The following is a 20,248-nucleotide window of genomic DNA, read 5'->3' as shown; positions in this document are numbered from 1 at the left end:
GTGACCGGGGGAGGGACCGGAGCCAGGAATAGAGCCGGTGGCTCCCGCGTTGTGACCGGGGGAGGGGCCGGAGCCAGGAATAGAGCCGGTGGCTCCCGCGCTGTGACCGGGGGAGGGGCCGGAGCCAGGAATAGAGCCGGGGGCTCCCGCGCTGTGACCGGGGGAGGGGCCGGAGCCAGGAATAGAGCCGGGGGCTCCTGCGCTGTGACCGGGGGAGGGACCGGAGCCAGGAATAGAGCCGGGGGCTCCTGCGCTGTGACCGGGGGAGGGGCCGGAGCCAGGAATAGAGCCGGGGGCTCCTGCGCTGTGACCGGGGGAGGGGCCGGAGCCAGGAATAGAGCCGGGGGCTCCTGCACTGTGACCGGGGGAGGGACCGGAGCCAGGAATAGAGCCGGGGGCTCCTGCGCTCTCTGCACAGACCTTCCTCCCGCCGAGCCCGGCCTGTGGCAGGAAGCGTCGCGTTGCAGGCTCCTGCTGTCACTTTCCTCTGTGGTATTTTCTGTTCCTGCTTTTCTCAGTAGCTGCCGCTCGCTCGGCGGATGAGTGAGTGGAACTGTGTCTGTGGCTGCCCCCCCGCAGCTGACCGGTCCCTTGGGCGCCCCAGGCTTGGCCCCTGCCTGCTGCACTCACGCAGGGGCCCAGCGGCAGAGCCAGGCCCAGTGTCCAGGTGGCTCCTGCTGGGCTCAGGGCCCTGCTCACCTGGCTGGGAGGCAGGAGAGCTGGGGGGACCAGACGTCCCGATTTTATAGGGACAGTCCCGATTTTTGGGCCTTTTTCTTATATGGGCTCCTATTACCCCCCCCCCCCCCCCGTCCCGATTTTTCGCACTTGCTGTCTGGTCGCCCTGCAGCCCAGTGGCGCGGGGCTGGCCTGGGACTCAGGAGCTGCAGGGTTAGTCCTGGGCGGCTCCGGGGCGTCGCTGAGCAGCCTCCCCAGGGCTCAGCACCCATCAGCAGGGCCAGATTTCGAAAGAGCCCCCGACTGGGGGCTGATGCTGGCCCTGTCTCTGCACCGGGTGGGGAGGCAGCAAGGGGCCTGGATGCCGCGGTGACAGGACACAGGGCCGTGGGGCTGTGCCTGGCCGGGGGTGGGCCTAGCCCCTCGGGGTGCAGCTGCTGAGTTTTCTGTTCTTTCTGCTTCGGAGCCCACAGGGTGACTCATCCGCAGGGCGTCTCCCCTCAGAGCAGCAGCTGCAGCAGCCAGGGTCTTGTTTTGGGAGGGGGTTTACAGCAATACCCATGCGGGCCTGTCAGAGATCTCTGCTGGGTGCAGCCGGCGGGGCGGGCTGGCCCGTGGTTCCCGGGGTTCATTCCGCAGCCTGGCACCGGCCCCCGACACACCTCAGCTGCCAGCCCACATGACTTTACCCTGGCAGCCTCCTCCCTGGGCTCTTTCAACGCTGGGCCGAGGGTGCACGTTGGAGATAAGGCCTGAGCCCTTGAACCTGGAAGTTGAAGTTTTGTGCAGCTCTTTGTATGATATTTTATGCAAATTACTTGTAACCCTTCTGCCCCTCTGAGTTGGCAGCAACAAGGGCCGGGTTCAGTATCCAGGGGTTCCGTTTCAATAACACAATGCAAAACCGGCTCGAACCCCCACCCAGTGACCTGGGACAATTACCTACCACCCCCCCGGGCGCCTCTAGGAGGCAATACTTCCCCACTCGCAAGCACAGAGTCCGAGTGTAGCAAAATCCTTTTAATAAAGGAGGGAAACAATGTGGCATCACGTTGGAGAGACACCACAAACAGGACTATACACACACCATAAGCAAAACCCACCTCCAAGTACATTTGGCACTGTCCTTAGGGTCTTAAGTCCAATCACCCCAAAGTCCAACAACCCAAAAGTCTCTGTCTCTGGTCAGTGCCACCCCAGAGTTCAAAAGTTTATCTGCAGAGTTTTACTCCCCCCCAGCCTGGGTGGAAATGGGGGGGGTCACGCACACAGGGTGCTAGGGACACCTTACGTGGGCCAGGGCCGACTGCCCCGCTTCTCCGTGGAGTTCTGCTGCAGCCTTCACCACGACTGGCTCCACTCCACCAGCTGTGCCGCTCCTCCAGCAGACCCGTGAACCACGTCAGCCGTCCCCCACAAACCGCTCCACACTGCTCACTGTTCCATGGGCTGCTCCAACGTGCTGCAGACTGCGCCGCTCTGCCAGCTGCTTGGTGATAGATCTTCAGGCTTTCCCACTACTTAACACAGCACTCAGTGATCTCAGCTTAGTAAGCTTAGCTCTTTTAGTGATTTCAGCTCTTAGTGATTTCAACTTGTAGTAGGAGAGCCCCACTGCCACATGGCCCAATGTGAATTCAGGTCAGCAGCCTCTAGATGGACTCCTAAAGGATTCAAAATTAGCTCTGCTCTTTAACAGTGGAGAGAGAAGGATGTGCAATTGGTGTTCCAGGCCCTCAAAAGGGGCCCATACCATCAAGTACACACACCAGTCCCCAGCCTCTCTCCCTTCACTGGGTTTTGGAACCCATGTCCCTTGTCTAGCAAGTACTATTTAATGTAGGTTGAGTCATTTCTGTCATAAAGCAGCCTCATAGTTCCTCATTCACATAATTAAGGTAACAGCCCCTTTTTTTCCTTCCTGCCCCAATAACAAAGAAATTGGGGATTCCACAGCTGTGAAAATAACCATCCCAGGCTGCTGTGTGTTATGCTAAGTGGAGTGGGTTTACCAATGCAAATGCACATTCCTAAAATTCCTTTGCCCACTCCTCATAATGTACCACCAGATGTCAGGGTAGATCTCATCCTGACTCTGCTTACATACTTAATGAGCTAATTTGCATGTTTAGAATTGTGCCTATTTAACGGTTTGGCTTGTCGCCACACCCTGCCCCGAGCAGAGGGCGGGGGTGCAGCTGCCGGCTGCTGGGGGCCACTGAGTGGTGGTGGGTGCTGGTGGCCTGCGCTGGTGGCTGCTGAAGGCTGCAGGGGTCCTGGGATGGAGGGTGGGTGGCAGCTTGGGGTGGACCCTGGTGCCAATAGAGGGTGCCCCTAGCTGGGCCAGTGGGAGAACAGGGGGAGGAGGCGCCCAGCTGCCCGCAGAGCAACCCCCCAGTCTGCTAGTGCCCAGCACGCAGAGCTGCAGGCTGGGCAGAGCCAGGCTGTGCTGTGGGCGTGTGGGAAGGACTGCCATGGGCGGGGGCATCCCTCCGGGCACTTGACAGCCCTGGTCCTGGGTGCAGTGAAATCCCCACCCCCCGAGGAAGCTGGATCCTGCTGTGCTCATCCCCAGCCTGCCCGCGCTGCTCACGCCCATGTCCCTGGCTGGCAGCACCCTGCAGATCTTCCCCCAGCCTCGTGGCAGCAACCGGACCCAACCTGCCTCCAGCTCCATCTGCACCCTCCATCCTGGCGCTGCTGAACTCAGACCCCTTGGGAGCCCCGAGACTGGCCACGCTGGGCAGGACCCCCCCGGGCGCTCCTCTGTGCAGTGTCATAGAGGGGGCTCTCCTGCCCCCCAGCCCCAGCCAGTCACTTCCCCCGTGACTGCCCTGCCCTAAGTACAGGCTGGGAGATGGTGGTGCATGGGGCCTGGCGCGGGGCGGGGTGACAGACAGCTCAGAGATGAAGGGGGCAAGTTGAGCCTCTCGCTGTCAGGGGTGACTGGGGGCTGGCTCAGCCTGGCACACCAGTAGCAGTGGTTGTGACAATGGGGCAGCACCAGGACCCAAGGGTGGCCCCACCCGGTGCTGGTGAACAGCTGAGGCAAGTTGTCCGCAAGGCACTGAGAGCGAGCGTGCCAGGTTCCCCCTAGCTCCAGGGACGGATGAGCTGGGCTGGGTGAGGCAGTGAGAGGGCAGAGCCACCTGCAGGGGGCTGGGATCCAGAGCTGCCCCCTCTCACCACCCCCCTAACTCCCCTGGCTGTTGTTTTGCAGCTTTGTGGAACTTTTCGGGCACGAACGAGCATCACCTGCCACTGCAGATCGGGGATACAGTGCACATCCTACAGGCCTCGGAGGGTAAGTGGGGCCGGGCACTGAGAGTGGGGGAACCGGCTCCACAGACCCCAGGAGAATCCTCTTGGACCTCTCACCGCCTGTGAAACCATCAGCCACACTCTTCTTAAAATCGCGTCCTCCCTCGGCTTCTGGGACTCTGCCCTCTCCTGGTCCTCCTCCTCTCTCAGCTCCCTTCAGCGGATCTCCTCGTCCCCCTCCCGCTTTCTGTGTGGGGTCCCCTTCTCTTCTCCCTCTGCACCTGGGCTCTCATAACCCCATCTGCAACCACAGAGTCAGTCACCCTCTCTATGCCCGACTCACTGATCTCCCTCTGCTCCAGACCGTCTCCTTCAGGCCAAACGACAATCTGGGCCTTTCTCTCTGATGCCTCCTCGGGACTGTCTAGCTGCCAGCTCCAGCTCCTAGCCTTCCCCCAAGCCCTCCCCGCTTGGACAACGTCACCATCCTGCTCTGTCACTCAGGCCTGTAACTGGGGCATTGTCTTCACCCTGGCCTCTCGCCAGGTCCTCACATGCAGCTGTGTGTAAATCTGGCTGGTTCTTTCTGCAGAGCATCTGCGAGACAGGGCCATTCGTCTCCCTCCCCACAACTCCCACTCTCCCCCAGGCTCTGATCAGGGCGGCTCCATTACTGATCCGTCCCGGCCTGCTCAGAGCCATGCAGCTCCTAGCCCATCATAGGATCATAGAATATCAGGGTTAACTTGGAAGGGACCTCAGGAGGTATCTAGTCCAACCCCCTGCTCAAAGCAGGACCAACCCCCAACTAAATCATCCCAGCCAGGGCTTTGTCAAGCCCGACCTTAAAAACCTCTAAGGAAGGAGATTCCACCACCTCCCTAGGTAACCCATTCCAATGCTTCACCACCCACCTAGTGAAATAGTGTTTCCTAATATCCAACCTAGACCTCCCCCACTGCAACTTGAGACCATTACTCCTTGTTCTGTCATCTGCCACCACTGAGAACAGTCTAGATCCATCCTCTTTGGAACCCCCTTTCAGGTAGTTGAAAGCAGCTATCAAATCCCCCCTCACTCTTCTCTTCTGCAGACTAAATAACCCCAGTTCCCTCAGCCTCTCTTCATAAGTCATGTGCTCCAGCCCCCTAATCATTTTCATTGTCTTCTGCTGGACTCTTTCATAGAATCATAGACTCTCAGGGTTGGAAGGGACCTCAGGAGGTCATCTAGTCCAACCCCCTGCTCAAAGCAGGACCAAACCCAACTAAATCATCCCAGCCAGGGCTTTGTCAAGCCTGACCTTAAAAACCTCTAAGGAAGGAGATTCCACTACCTCCCTAGGTAACCCATTCCAGTTCTTCACCACCTACTAGTGAAAAAGTTTTTCCTAATGTCCAACCTAAACCTCCCCCTCTGCAACTTGAGACCATTACTCCTTGTTCTGTCATCTTCTACCACTGAGAACAGTCTAGATCCATCCTCTTTGGAACCCCCTTTCAGGTAGTTGAAAGCAGCTATCAAATCCCCCCTCATTCTTCTCTTCTGCAGACTAAACAAGCCCAGTTCCCTCAGCCTCTCCTCATAAGTCACATGCTCCAGCCCCCTAATCATTTTTGTTGCCCTCCGCTGGACTCTCTCCAATTTATCCACATCCTTCTTGTAGTGTGGGGCCCAAAACTGGACACAGTACTCCAAATGAGGCCTCACCAGTGCTGAGTAGAGGGGAATGATCACATCCCTCGATCTGCTGGAAATGCCCCTACTTATACAACCCCAAATGCCATTAGCCTTCTTGGCAACAAGGGCACACTGTTGACTCATATTCAGCTTTTCGTCCACCGTAACCCCTAGGTCCTTTTCTGCAGAACTGCTGCCCAGCCATTCGGTCCCTAGTCTGTAGCAGTGCATGGGATTCTTCCATCCTAAGTGCAGGACTCTGCACTTGTCCTTGTTGAACCTCATCAGATTTCTTTTGGCCCAATCCTCTAATTTGTCTAGGTCCCTCTGTATCCTAGCCCTACCCTCCAGCGTATCAACCACTCCTCCCAGTTTAGTGTCATCTGCAAACTTGCTAAGGGTGCAGTCCACACCATCCTCCAGATCGTTAATGAAGATATTGAATAAAACCGGCCCCAGCACCGACCCTTGGGGCACTCCACTTGATACCGGCTGCCAACTAGACATGGAACCATTGATCACTACCCGTTGAGCCCGACCATCTAGCCAGTTTTCTATCCACCTTACCGTCCATTCATCCAGCCCAGACTTCTTTAACTTGCTGGCAAGAATACTGTGGGAGACTGTATCAAAAGCTTTGCTAAAGTCCAGAAATAGCACATCCACTGCTTTCCCCTCATCCACAGAGCCGGTTATCTCGTCATAGAAGGCAATTAGGTTAGTCAGGCATGACTTGCCCTTGGTGAATCCATGCTGACTGTTCCTGATCACTTTCCCCTCCTTTAAGTGGTTCAGGATTGATTCCTTGAGGACCTGCTCCATGATTTTGTCAGGGACTGAGGTGAGACTGACTGGCCTGTAGTTCCCTGGATCTTCCTTCTTCCCTTTTTTAAAGATGGGCACTACATTAGCTTTTTTCCAGTCATCCGGGACCTCCCCCGATCGCCATGATTTTTCAAAGATAATGGCCAATGGCTCTGCAATCTCATCGGCCAACTCCTTTAGCACCCTCGGATGCAGCGCATCCGGCCCCATGGACTTGTGCTCGTCCAGCTTTTCTAAATAGTCCCGAACTACTTCTTTCTCCACAGAGAGCTGGTCACCTCCTCCCCATACCGTGCTGCAGAGTGCAGCTGCCTGGGAGCTGACCTTGTCTGTGAAGACAGAGGCAAAAAAAGCATTGAGTACACTAGCTTTCTCCACATCCTCTGTCACTAGGTTCCCTCCCTCATTCAGCAAGGGGCCCACACTTTCCTTGACTTTCTTCCTGTTGCTAACATACCTAAAGAAACCCTTCTTGTTACTCCTAACATCTCCGGCTAGCTGCAACTCCAAGTGTGATTTGGCCTTCCTAATTTCACTCCTGCATGCCTGAGCAATACTTTTATACTCCTCCCTGGTTATTTGTCCAATCTTCCACTTCTTGTAAGCTGTTCTTTTGTGTTTAAGACGAGCAAGGATTTCACTGTTAAGCCAAGCTGGTCGCCTGCCATATTTACTTTTCTTCCTACACATCGGGATGGTTTGTTCCTGCAACCTCAATAAGGTTTCTTTAAAATACAGCCAGCTTTCCTCGACTCCTTTCCCCGTCATGTTATTCTCCCAGGGGACCTTGCCCATCAGTTCCCTGAGGGAGTCGAAGTCTGCTTTTCTGAAGTCCAGAGTCTCTGTTCTACTGCTCTCCTTTCTTCCTTGTATCAGGATCCTGAACTCGACCATCTCATGGTCACTGCATCCCAGGTTCCCATCCACTATTGCTTCCTCTACTATTTCTTCCCTGTTTGTGAGCAGCAGGTCAAGAAGAGCTTTTCCCCTAGTTGGTTCCTCCAGCACTTGCACCAGGAAATTGTCCCCTACACTTTCCAGAAACTTCCTAGATTGTCTGTGCACTGCTGTATTGCTCTCCCAGCAGATATCGGGGTGATTAAAGTCACCCATGAGAACCAGGGCCTGTGATCTAGCAACTTCTGTTAGTTGCTGGAAGAAAGCCTCGTCCACCTCATCCCCCTGGTCCGGTGGTCTGTAGCAGACTCCCACCACGACATTACCCTTGTTGTTCATACTTCTAAATTTAATCCAGAGACACTCAGGTTTTTCTGCAGTTTCATACTGGAGCTCTGAGCAGTCATACTGCTCTCTTACATACAATGCAACTCCCCCACCTTTTCTGCCCTGCCTGTCCTTCCTGAACAGTTTATATCCATCCATGACAGTGCTCCAATCATGTGAGTTATCCCACCAAGTCTCTGTTATTCCAATTACATCATAATTCCCTGACTGTGCCAGGACTTCTAGTTCTCCCTGCTTGTTCCCCAGGCTTCTTGCATTTGTGTATAGGCACTTAAGATAACTCTCTGATTGTCCCGTTTTCTCGGTCTGAGACAGGAGTCCTCCCCTCTTGCAGTCTCCTGCTTGTGCTTCCTCCCGGTATCCCACTTCCCCACTTACCTTGGGGCTTTGGTCTCCTTCCCCTGGTGAACCTAGTTTAAAGCCCTCCTCACTAGGTTAGCCAGCCTGCTTGCAAAGATGCTCTTCCCTCTCTTCGTGAGGTGGAGCCCATCTCTGCCTAGCACTCCTTCTTCTTGGAAGACCATCCCATGGTCAAAGAATCCAAACCCTTCTCTCCGACACCATCTGCATAGCCATTCGTTGATTTCCACGATTCGACGGTCTCTACCCTGGCCTTTTCCTGCCACAGGGAGGATAGACGAGAACACCACTTGCGCCTCAAACTCCTTTATCCTTCTTCCCAGAGCCACGTAGTCTGCAGTGATCTGCTCAAGGTCATTCTTGGCAGTATCATTGGTGCCCACGTGGAGAAGCAGGAAGGGGTAGCGATCCGAGGGCTTGATGAGTCTCGGCAGTCTCTCCGTCACATCGTGAATCCTAGCTCCTGGCACGCAGCACACCTCTCGGTTTTCCCAGTCAGGGCGGCAGATAGATGACTCAGTCCACATCCCTTCTGTACTGTGTGGATCAAAACTGGATGCAATACTCCAGGTGTGGCCTCACCAGTGCCGAATAGAGGGGAATAATCACTTCCCTTGATCTGCTGGCAATGTTCCTACTAATACATCCCAATATGCCGTTGGCCTTCTTGGCAACGCGGGCACACTGCTGACTCCTATCTACCTTCTCGTCCACTGTAATCCCCAGGTTTTTCTGCAGAACTGCTGCTTAGCCAGTCAGTCCTCAGCCTGTAGCAGGGCATGGGATTCTTCCATCATAAGTGCAGGACTCTGCACTTGTCCTTGTTGAACCTCATCAGATTTCTTTTGACCCAATCCTCCAATTTGTCTAGGTCACTCTGGACCCTATTCCTATGCTCCAGCGTATCTACCTCTCCTCTCAGCTTAGTGTCATCTGTGAACTTGCTGAGGGTGCAATTCATCCCATCATCCAGATCATTAATGAAGATGTTGAACAAAACCGGTCCCAGGACCAACCCCTGGGGCACTCTGCTCGATACCGGCTGCCAACTAGACATGGAGCCATTGATCACTACCTGTTGAGCCCGACGATCTAGCCAACTTTCTATCCACCGTATAGTCCATTCATTCAATCCATACTACTTTAACTTGCTGGCAAGAATACTGTGGGAGACTGTATCAAAAGCTTTGCTAAAGTCAAGATAGATCACATCCTCCGCTTTCCCCATATCCACAGAGCCAGTTATCTCCTCATAGAAGGCAATCAGGTTAGTCAGGCATGACTTGCCCTTGGTGAATCCATGCTGACTGTTCCTGATCACTTTCCTCTCCTCCAAGTGCTTCAGAAAGGATTCCTTGAGGACCTGCTCCTTGATTTTTCCAGGGACTGAGGTGAGGCTGACCGGTCTGTAGTTCCCCGGATTCTCCTTCTTCCTTTTTTAAAATATGGGCACTAGATTTGCCTTTTTCCAGTCATCTGGGACCTCCCCTGATCACCACGATTTTCAAAGATAATGGCCAATGGCTCTGAAATCACATCCGCCAACTCCCTCAGCACCCTTAGATGCAGTGCATCCAGCCCCAGGAACTTGTGCATGTCCAGCTTTTCTAAATAGTCCTTAACCTGTTCTTTCACCACAGAGGGCTGCTCACCTCCTCCCCATGCTGTGCTGCCCAGTGCAGCAGTCTGGGAGCTGACCTTGTCTGTGCAGACCAAGGCAAAAAAAGCATTGAGTACTGTAGCTTTTTCCACATCCTCTGTCACTAGGTTGCCTCCCCCATTCAGTAAGGGGCCCACACTTTCCCTGACTTTCTTCTTGTTGCTAACATACCTGTAGAAATCCTCCTTGTTACCCTTCACATCCCTTGTTAGCTGCAACTCCAATTGTGCCTTGGCCTTCCTGATTACACCCCTGCATGCTCGAGCAATATCTTTATACTCCTCCCTAGTCATCTGTCCAAGTCCTCACTTATTGTAAGCTTCCTTTTTTGTGTTTAAGCTCACTGAAGATTTCTCTGTTAAGCCAAGCTGGTCACCTGCCATATTTGCTATTCTTTCTGCACATCAGGATGGTTTGTTTCTGTGCCCTCAATAAGGCTTCTTTAAAATACAGCCAGCTCTCCTGGACTCCTTTCCCCCTCATATTAGCCTCCCAGGAGATCCGTCCGTCAGTTCCCTGAGGGAGTCAGTCTGCTTTTCTGAAGCCCAGGGTCTGTATTCTGCTGCTCTCCTCTCTTCCTTGTGTCAGGATCCTGAACTCGACCATCTCATGGTCACTGCCTCCCAGGTTCCCATCCACTTTTGCTTCCCCTACTAACTGTTCCCTGTTTGTGAGCAGCACTGTGCCCACGGCACCCTCCACTGGCTCCCCCTTCTCCACTGGATCCAACCTGAGCTGCTCGTCTTAGCTTTCACGGCATGACCCATCCCCACGCTGCCTGTCCATGCTCACCTCCCATCAGCCCATGACACCAGCCTCCAGCACTCCTTGGTGCCTTCTGCCCTGCCCCCACACTGGGGAGCAGCTCCCCGTAAACCTCGGAAAAACTAACTCATTGTCCGGCTTCGAAGCCCCTGAGCACCCTGCTCTGCCGCCCCGACGACAAAAATCCCTGAGAGTGATTCGGGGGCTGGTGTGCTGAGACCACCGCCTGCCACTCTGGCCATGGTCTGGTGGTTCTCTTGGCTCCCTGGCAGCCTGTCTCCGCTTGTCTCTTGTACACAGGGTGTCAGCGCCTTGGGCAGGGCCTGTCTCTGTTCTGGGTTTGGCTCCAAGGCGCTTTGAGGCACAACAATACAGAACAATAGCAGCCATCCCCCAGTAATACCTCCCCTCAGCAGCCAGTCCCCCCACAGCGCCCCCTGCTGGGAGAGACTGAGGCTGGAGTAACTGGGAGCTCCCCCCCCCCCGCCAGGAATCCTGCCCCCCAGCGCCCCCTGCTGGAGAGACTGGGACTGGGGTAGCCGGGAGCTCCCCCCCCCAGCCAGGGATCCTGCCCTGCCCCCACAGCGCCCCCTGCTGGGAGAGACTGAGGCTGGAGTAACTGGGAGCTCCCCCCCAGCCAGGGATCCTGCCCCCCCCAGCGCCCCCTGCTGGGAGAGGCTGGGGCTGGAGTCACCGGGAGCTCCCCCCCCCAGCCAGGGATCCTGCCCTGCCCCCCACAGCGCCCCCTGCTGGGAGAGGCTGGGGCTGGGGTAGCCGGGAGCTACCCCCCCCGCCAGGGATCCTGCCCTGCCCCCCACAGCGCCCCCTGCTGGGAGAGGCTGGGGCTGGAGTCACCGGGAGCTCCCCCCCCAGCCAGGGATCCTGCCCTGCCCCCCCAGCGCCCCCTGCTGGGAGAGACCGGGGCTGGGGTAGCCGGGAGCTCCCCCCCGCCAGGAATCCTGCCCCCACAGCGCCCCCTGCTGGGAGAGACCGGGGCTGGGGTAGCCGGGAGCTACCCCCCCCGCCAGGGCTCCTGCCCTGCCCCCCCAGCGCCCCCTGCTGGGAGAAGTGCTCTCCTTTCCGAGGCCCGTGGGTGTCTCACTGGCTGTTGTTCCGCTTGCAGGCTGGTACAGAGGGTACTCGCTCAGGAACAGAGCCACCTGGGTAAGTCTGCTGCTCCCCGCGGTGCTCGTCCTCTCCATTGTCCCAGGGCCGGGCCCCACAGCTGCTGTGGGGCGCTGGGGACACAGCGCGTGGCCTGAGGCTGAGCTCATGCTCTCGCCGCGTGGCGCCCCCTGCAGGAAATCACCGGGCCTTGCGGGGAGTGACTTTAACCTGCTGTGGGGGCTCCGAGTCTCCCCCTGACACCTGCTCTGGCCCCATCGAGGGCCTGGCCTTGGGTTGACCCACATCCGACTGGGTCGGGGGGTTCCAGCCCCATGGGGGCCGACCCCCCTCCCTCTGGCTCTGCCCCCCAGATCAGGGTCGCTGTGCTGACGACTTCTCCTCTCCCCAGGGCATATTCCCTGTCACACTGATCCACCTGAAGGGCGCCCATGTGGAGCAGAGGGGGTAGGTACCGGCGGGGGGCGAGGGGGGGCAGGGAGGGGCTCTGGGCTGAGTCAGCGAATGTTTTACTGGTCAGGGGGCTGGGTCCTCCCTGACTGCACCTCATTGGGCCCATCACCGCCCCCCCCGTCCCAGTGCTTGGCCGTGCCCTGCCCTCCCCCCCACGTCCCAGAGCTCGGCTGGGTCCTGCCCCCCCCACCCCGTCCCAGAGCTCGGCTGTGCCCTGCCCTCCCCCCCCCGTCCCAGAGCTCAGCTGGGTCCTGCCCCCCCCATCCCGTCCCAGAGCTCGGCTGGGTCCTGCCCCCCCCATCCCGTCCCAGAGCTCGGCTGGGTCCTGCCCCCCCCCCCCCGTCCCAGAGCTCGGCTGGGTCCTGCCCTCCCACCCGTCCCAGAGCTTGGCTGGGTCCTCCCTGACCTGCACCTCATTGGGCCCATCACCGCCCCCCCCTGTCCCAGTGCTTGGCCGTGCCCTGCCCTCCCCCCCGTCCCAGAGCTCGGCTGGGTCCTGCCCCCCCATCCCCTCCCAGAGCTCGGCCGTGCCCTGCCCTCCCCCCGTCCCAGAGCTCGGCTGGGTCCTGCCCCCCAGCCCCCGTCCCAGAGCTCGGCTGGGTCCTGCCCCCCCATCCCGTCCCAGTGCTCGGCCGTGCCCTGCCCTCCCCCACACGTCCCAGAGCTTGGCTGGGTCCTGCCCCCCCCATCCCGTCCCAGTGCTCGGCCGTGCCCTGCCCCCCCCCCCGTCCCAGCGCTCGTCTGGGGGCTGCCCCCCCCAACCCGTCTCAGAGCTCGGCCGTGCCCTGCCCCCCCCCATCCCAGAGCTTGGCTGGGTCCTGCCCTCCCCCCACCCCGTCCCAGAGCTCGGCCGTGCCCTGCCCTCCCCCCCCCCATCCCAGAGCTTGGCTGGGTCCTGCCCTCCCCCCATCCCGTCCCAGAGCTCGGCTGGGTCCTGCCCTCCCCCCATCCCATCCCAGAGCTCGGCTGGGTCCTGCCCTCCCCCCATCCCATCCCAGAGCTCGGCTGGGTCGTGCCCCCCCCCATCCCGTCCCAGAGCTCGGCTGGGTCCTGCCCCCCAGCCCCCATCCCAGAGCTCGGCTGGGTCCAGCCCCCCCCCTCCCGTCCCAGAGCTCGGCTGGGTCCTGCCCCCCCCCCTCCCGTCCCAGAGCTCGGCTGGGTCCTGCCCCCCAGCCCCCATCCCAGAGCTCGGCTGGGTCCTGCCCGCCCCCAGTGCTCAGCTGAGCCCTTTCACCCTCCCCCCCCATCCCTGTGTTTGGCCAGACGTCTTTCCCTCCCAGTCCGAGCACGCGGCCGGGCCCCTCCCCTGGCACGAGGTGGGGCAAGCAGCCCAGCGCCCCAGGTCTGTGCCTGGCCTGGTTCTAAGCTCTCCCCCCATGCCCTGCCCCAGCCTGGTCCATGGGCTGCTTGCAGTAACCAGCCTGCAGCTCCGGGATTCGCTCCCCGTATCACCTGGCCAGGCCGGGGCTCTAGCCGCCCAGCGGGTCCCTGGCCAGTGGGTCCCTCAGACGGCAGCTGGGCCCAGGAGAGAGATGCAGGGTCTCAATGGGGCTCCCTGAGGCTGACGGCTGGCGCTGCCGCAGGCTGGGGCAGGACTCCGGGGCAGGCGGGAACTGGGGCTGCTGAGCTCAGGGACCCCACGTGGCGGGCGGGGATGGGGCTGAGCCTCCTCGCCACGTGCAGGGCTCGGCCTCACCAGCTCTCTGGCCAGGGCGGAGGAGAACATTGTGCCGGCGGAGATGCCGATGGTGCAGGAGATCACCACCACGCTGCGGGAATGGGCCACCATCTGGAAGCAGCTCTACGTGGTGAGAGCCTGGGGCCCAGCAGTAGGGAAGCCACAGGGACTGGCCCACCCTCTGGGGATGGGCCACCAGCCCTCAGCACAGGGAGGGGAGGGGTGGGGGATGCACAGGGCAAGCACCAGCCTTTAGGATGGGGGCTCTGGGAACTATGGGGGGTGGGTCCCAGGCTGAGTGCTGCGGAGAGTCAGAGTTAGGGGGTGTGGGAACCGCAGGGGGTCAGGAATGGGGGGTGTGGGAACTGCGGGGGGTGGCTCTGTAAAAGGGATAGGGGCTGCAGGGGCTGCGATGGGGTTAGGAATGGGGGGGTGGGAACTGCGGGGGGTGGCTCTGTCTTTGGGATGGGGGCTGCAGGGGCTGCGATGGGGTCAGGAATGGGGGGTGGTGGGAACTGCGGGGGGTGGCTCTGTCTTTGGGATAGGGGCTGCAGGGGCTGCGATGGGGTCAGGAATGGGGGGTGGTGGGAACTGCGGGGGGTGGCTCTGTCTTTGGGATAGGGGCTGCAGGGGCTGCGATGGGGTCAGGAATGGGGGGTGTGGGAACTGCGGGGGGTGGCTCTGTCTTTGGAATAGGGGCTGCAGGGGCTGCGATGGGGGCAGGAATGGGGGGTGTGGGACCTGCGGGGGGTGGCTGTGTCTTTGGGAGGGGGGCTGCAGGGGCTGCGATGGGGTCAGGAATGGTGGGGGTGGGAACTGCGGGGGGTGGCTCTGTCTTTGGGATAGGGGCTGCAGGGGCTGCGATGGGGTCAGGAATGGGGGGGTGGGAACTGCGGGGGGTGGCTCTGTCTTTGGGATAGGGGCTGCAGGGGCTGCGATGGGGTCAGGAATGGGGGGGGGTGGGAACTGCGGGGGGTGGCTCTGTCTTTGGGATGGGGGCTGCAGGGGCTGCGATGGGGTCAGGAATGGGGGGTGTGGGAACTGCGGGGGGTGGCTCTGTCTTTGGGATGGGGGCTGCAGGGGTCAGGGAAGAGGGGCCGCATGGCTTGGGCTCTCCGCTGCGAGGGCTGCGGGTGCTCAGCTCTCTGGGATCGGGCATGACTCTTGCCCCCTTGTTCCCCTGCAGATGGGGCAGAAGGAGCGATACGGGCAGGTCAGGAGGATGATGTGTGAGCTGATGGAGAGGCGCTCGCAGCTGCTCTCTGGGACGCTCCCCAAGGATGAGCTCCTGGAGCTCAAGAAGGAGGTGACCAGCAAGATCGACTACGGGAACAAGTGAGAGCAGGCAGGGGGCAGGGAAGGATGGGGCTGTGATGGGGGGGGCCAAGGCGGGGCCTGGGGCCGGAGAGGGGCTGTAGGCGGGGGCAGGGGTGGCTGGAGAGCGACCAGGGATGGTCACTAAGACGTGGCGTGAGTGCACTGGAGAAAGTGAGAGCATGGGGATGGAGACAGCCCGAGTGTGCGAGGCACACAACTGTGTGGCATAGGGTGAGCGAGGACCCAGGGGGCAGGGAGTGCCCCGCAGTGCGTGGATCAGGAACAGTGAGGGGGTTGGGGGTCACCCGTGGTGGCCACTGGCATGACCCTTGCTGCAGTCCTGGGTGAGGCCTGTGCCGGCCCCTTCCTGCCCCAAGGTGGGCACCTGCTGGGCCTGCAGGCTGGATCCACGGCCAGGGACCGGAGGGGCTGGACGTTTGCTCCGTGACAGCGTGGCTGGGTGCTGCTCTGAGTGCGGCTGGGCCGGGCCAGAGGCCTCGGAGAGTCCAGGTCCCTGACCTGCGCCTGGAGTCGTGTTCATGCCCCGCCCTGTGCTCTGCAGGATCCTGGAGCTAGACCTGGTTGTGCGTGACGAGAACGGGAACATCCTGGACCCCGACAGAACCAGCGTCATCAGCCTCTTCCAGGCTCACAAACAGGCCACGAGTATGATCAGTGAGCGCATCCAGGAAGAGATGGTGAGCGCCCAGCCCTGGCCCCCTCGCCCGGTCCCTCTGCCCCCCCCATGCTAACGGGTGTGCTGGCCCTGCCCACGGGAGTCCACACACAGAGAAGGGGAGTTCCCGCCCCTGCGCTGAGCTCCAGGCTGTCCTGCTGCCCACCGCTCCGGGCCTGCTCCCAGCTAGAGCCCAGGCAGGAGCCAGGCTGGGGAGGGGCCAGGCAGGGGGGGGTCCTTTTGGCCTTGACATCTGCCCGTCTCCCCGCAGTGCTCTCAGCACAGCGAGCTGGGCTGCAGTGCCCACCTGGCCTCGCCCTCCCACAACCTCTACCTCTGCGTCCGCAACTTCGTCTGCAACATCGGGGAGGAGGCCCAGCTCTTCACGGCGCTCTACGACCCCGGCCAGCAGAAGATGATCAGGTACCTGCCCCAAGGGAGGGACACAGGGGCTTACACCCTGCTCTGGGGGCCTCACCAGGAGAGCCCTGGGCCAGGGCTGCTGCTCTGATGGGACCTGACCGACTCCTGAGCCTTGGCCCGCAGGGAGTTGCCAAGTGACCTGCTCCTGGGTCAGTGGCCGGGGGAGCCTGGGTCAGGGATCCCAGCACCTGGAACCAGGGAGATCAGCATTTTCCAAACCAGACCTGGAGCAACAGCAGAGCCACTGTCCTGAGCCAGGTGAGCCCAGATGGCTTACCTGGGCCATCACCCACGGGCCGATGACTTGTCTCCTCTCCCCCACCCCTGCCCACTGACTGGCTGGTGATAACCACGCCTCCCCTTCACCCCACTGACCAGAGATAACTCACCCCGCCCTCCATTGACTGACCAGGAGGGTTGCCGGCTTTCTAATAGTACAAAACCAAACACTCGTTCCCTGCCCCTTCCCCGAGGCCGTGCCCCTTCTCAGAGGTCCCGCCCCCACTCCCTCCATCCCCCCTCCTGCCCTCACTCGCTCTCCCCCACCCTCACTCACTTTCACTGGGCTGGGGCAGGGGCTTGGGGTGCAGGACAGGGTGAGGACTCCGGCTGGGGGTGCGGGCTCTGGGGTGGGGCCAGAAATGAGGCGTTCAGGGTGCAGGAGGGGGCTCAGAGCTGGGGCAGGTTGTGGGAGGGAGTTTGAGTGCGGGAGGGGATGCAGGGTGCAGGCTCTGGGAGGGGGCTCAGGGCTGGGGCAGGGGGTTGGGTGCGGGAGGGCGATCGGGGTGTGGGCTCCTGCTGGGCGGCACTTGCCTCAGGCGGCTCCTGGTCGGCGGCGCAGCGGGGCTAAGGCAGGCTCCCTGCCTGCCCGGGCTCCATGCAGCTCCTGGAAGTGGCCGGCACGTCCCTGCGGCCCTTAGGTGGAGGGACCAGGGGGCTCTGTGCGCTGCTGGCACCCGCAAGCGCCGCCCTCGCAGTTTTAATTGGCCATGGTTCCCAGCCAATGGGAGCTGCGGAGCTGGCACTGGGGGCGGGGACAGTGTGTGGAGCTTCCCTGACTGCCCCTCTGCCTAGGGGCTGCGGGGACGTGCTGGCCACTTCCAGGAGCTGCGTGGAGCCAGGGCAGGCAGGCAGCCTGCCTTAGCCCCGCTGCGCCGCCGACTGGACTTTTAACGGCCCGATCAGCGATGTTGACCAGAGCCGCCAGGGTCCTTTTTCGACTGGTGGAAAACCGGACACCTGGCAACCAGGATAGTTGAGACCTCCCCAGTGACTGACCAGTAATAACTGACCCCACCCCCAGTGACCGACCAGCTGGTGAGACCTGCCCCTCTCCCCCTGTTCAGGGCGGGTTGGCCTGGCGGGAGCACACAGACCCTACCCGGGGCCAGGGAGCTGCTCGCTGAGGCCAGGGCTTTGTTCCCCTGCTGAGTGCCTGAGGCTTCATATGGCATGAGACCCGATGGGACTCAACATGAGGCAGCAGGGGGCACCCAGCGGGCCCAGGGGCTCGGCAGCTCCAGGGCTCGGCTGCGCTGGAGCAGTTTGTTCTGTGCTCACTGGCCAAGTGCGTCTCCTGGCCCCCTCTAGCGGTGGGTCCCCGTCAAGCCTCCTAGTCACATGTAGCTCAAACGACAGACGGGTGCTGGGAGCCAAGGGCCAGAGTTCGGGCTCTGCAGAGGCCCTGTGTTTGTGGGGGCACTTTGTGGATCCATGTGATGGGAAGGGATTTGTGTGAAAGTGGTTTCCTGAATTCACTCAGAGACAAAACGCCCCTCAGACAGGAGTGAGAGCGAAAAGCCCCGGGGTGGTCACTGGTCACACCCTGCAGCTGGGGGTCTCCCCTGGGCTGGATTCTGGGGAGAAGGAAGGGGGGGTGCTGCTGAAGGACAGAGGAGAGAGGGCAGAGACGGAGCAGTGCTTGGGCGAGGCCAGGCTGAGCCAGCGCCAGGCAGCTGAGCCAGGGCTGCCGGTTGGACAAAGAGGTGGCAGTGGCGGACTAGCCACTGAGCCAATGAGGCCCATGCCCAGGGGCCCCTGGACAATGGGGATCCCCCAGAAAAATGGGCACCCCCACACCCTGACCTGCTCCACCCGCCCTCCCGGCGCTCCTGCCAGGAAGCGGGGCAAGCCCCTGCGCCCAACCCCATTTCCCCGGCAGGAGTGCAGGAGGGGGGACGGGGGTCTCCACTTGCTCTGGCCCAGGGCCCTACAAAACAGTAATCCCCCCCCTGTCCAGGACAGCGGGCACCAGCCAGGGAGCAGCTTCAGGACTAGCAAAGCGGGATTGCAGGGAGCGAGACGGGGTCCCTCCGGAGCAGAGCAGTACGCAAAGAGCTGATGGGAACGTGCAGTGCTTGCAGATGGGCTGGCTCTGAGGGGTTGGGGATGGGGGTGCTGGCTCCAATCCGGCCCCAGTTTGGAGGGATTGGCTGGGTGCTGGGGGCAGGGAATGGGACACTGGCCTTTCCTCTGAGGGGGATGATGGTTCCGATCCGGCCCCAGGATGGAGGGACTTGCTGGGGGTGTGGGGAACAGGACATGGGGCCGGTCCTCTCCAGGGGATGCTGGCTCCCATCCAGCCCCAGGGCAGGGACTGGATGGCTGGGGGATGGGGGATGGGACGTGGGGCCTGTGCTGGCCGGTCCCCACTTCCCAGTGTCACTGGTTGGCCTCCTCACTGCAGCTCAGAGAGCAGGGTGCTTCCCTGCCGCCCTGGCTGCCCACGCCTGAGCTGTGCCGATCCGGGGCTTACAGAGAAGCCTGAGTTGTTTCCAGGGGTGTCATGTCCCTCCCCGGAGAGAGAGTGGAGCCTTGGCAGCCCCCTGCAGTGCTTGGCCCAGAGCCACTCTGCCCCCTGGCGCTACCGCCTCCTCAGCCCACGAGAGTCACTGCCATAGGCTTGGCTGTTCAGCGGGGGTTGGTTCTGGGCCCTGCTCCAGGCAGGGTCTGCTCCAGGGCTGTGTGGAGCTTGCCGTGTGGCTGCGTCCTGTCCCACCACATGCCGTGCTCCTCCAGAAGGAGGCTTGCTGAGCGCGTGCTTTGCAATTAGAGTCGGTTGCATCTCCAAGGCCACGGCCCAGATGGGGTCCCCGGTACCTGCATCAAGGCGAGGAGGACTGTTAGGATAGGCAGCTTCCCACAGCGCCGCCCAGAGGATTCAGGGGCCTGGGTCAAAGCAGTTTTGGGGGCCCCCTTCCATTAAAAAAAGTTGCAATACCAACTTCTCGTGGGGGCCCCTGCAGGGCCCGGGGCCAATTGCCACCCCCCCCCCCCGGGCAGCCCTGGCTTCCCACAGGGCTGTTTGAGTAGGAGAGGGGCTGCCTGGGGCGTGCTGGAGGGGAGCGGACAGGACATGTGGGGAAGGGGATCAAGCTTGGCCCTCGCCGTCTCTCTTTCCCTGGGCTTGAGCACCCAACAGGGCCCTGGGTGGGAGCTGGCAGGGCCTGCGTCAGCTGCCCCCATCACATCCCCAGGGTGCTGGCCGGGCCCAGCCTCCTCTGCTCCCAGACCCTGTGCTCGGCGGCTGTCCCCTCCTGGCCGTGAGCCGGAGGCCCAGCTCAGGGGAGCACCACCCCTTGAGAGACTGGCCAGAGCTGGAGCCCAGGAGCCTGGCGTGTCCTGCAGCAGTGAGTCTCCTGACGCTCTCTGGTTCTCTTTGCAGCGAGAACTACCTGATCCGCTGGGCCAGCACGGGGGTCCCCCAGGACATCGAGTTGCTCAACAACCTGAAGGCCATCTTCACGGTGAGCACGGGTGCCCTCCTGCCCGCCTGGCAGCAGCCAGACGCCTGAGCCGGGGGCTGAACAGAGCCTGCCCCACAGCACCAGGAGCCCAGCAGCCCCCACACGGGCGGCAAAATGCCCGATGAACGTGTCTGTCTAGTTACAGGGATTGTTTATTTGTCACAATATGCCTCCCCTCCCCCACTGCAGCTGGGCCGCCATGCCCCGCCCCTCCCCCACCGCAGCTGGGCCCTATGCCCCTCCCCCACCGCAGCTGGGCCCTATGCCCCTCCCCCACCGCAGCTGGGCCACCATGTCCCTCCCCTCCCCTCCCCCACCGCAGCTGGGCCCTATGCCCCTCCCCCACCGCAGCTGGG

At 61.0% G+C, this 20,248-nt stretch overlaps 1 protein-coding gene across 3 annotated transcripts in view; it reads left to right on the top strand.

The window, feature by feature from the left end:
* Positions 1 to 20,248, top strand: part of LOC123370842 (dedicator of cytokinesis protein 2-like) — a 336,056-nt gene that overhangs the window by 25,893 nt on the left and 289,915 nt on the right. For all 3 annotated transcript variants that reach the window (XM_045017656.1, XM_045017657.1, XM_045017655.1), the window contains 8 exons: positions 3,899 to 3,982; positions 11,598 to 11,638; positions 11,991 to 12,046; positions 13,764 to 13,860; positions 14,917 to 15,065; positions 15,610 to 15,745; positions 15,995 to 16,146; positions 19,811 to 19,892. In XM_045017656.1, coding sequence (XP_044873591.1) covers positions 3,899 to 3,982; positions 11,598 to 11,638; positions 11,991 to 12,046; positions 13,764 to 13,860; positions 14,917 to 15,065; positions 15,610 to 15,745; positions 15,995 to 16,146; positions 19,811 to 19,892 — 797 coding nt within the window. The remainder of the gene's footprint in view (positions 1 to 3,898; positions 3,983 to 11,597; positions 11,639 to 11,990; positions 12,047 to 13,763; positions 13,861 to 14,916; positions 15,066 to 15,609; positions 15,746 to 15,994; positions 16,147 to 19,810; positions 19,893 to 20,248) is intronic.

The sequence above is a fragment of the Mauremys mutica genome, chromosome 5 (assembly GCF_020497125.1).
Source record: "Mauremys mutica isolate MM-2020 ecotype Southern chromosome 5, ASM2049712v1, whole genome shotgun sequence".
Classification (NCBI taxonomy): Eukaryota; Metazoa; Chordata; order Testudines; family Geoemydidae; genus Mauremys; species Mauremys mutica.
The sequence above is the reverse complement of the archived record's forward strand: the minus strand, read 5'-3'. Positions and strand labels throughout refer to the sequence as shown.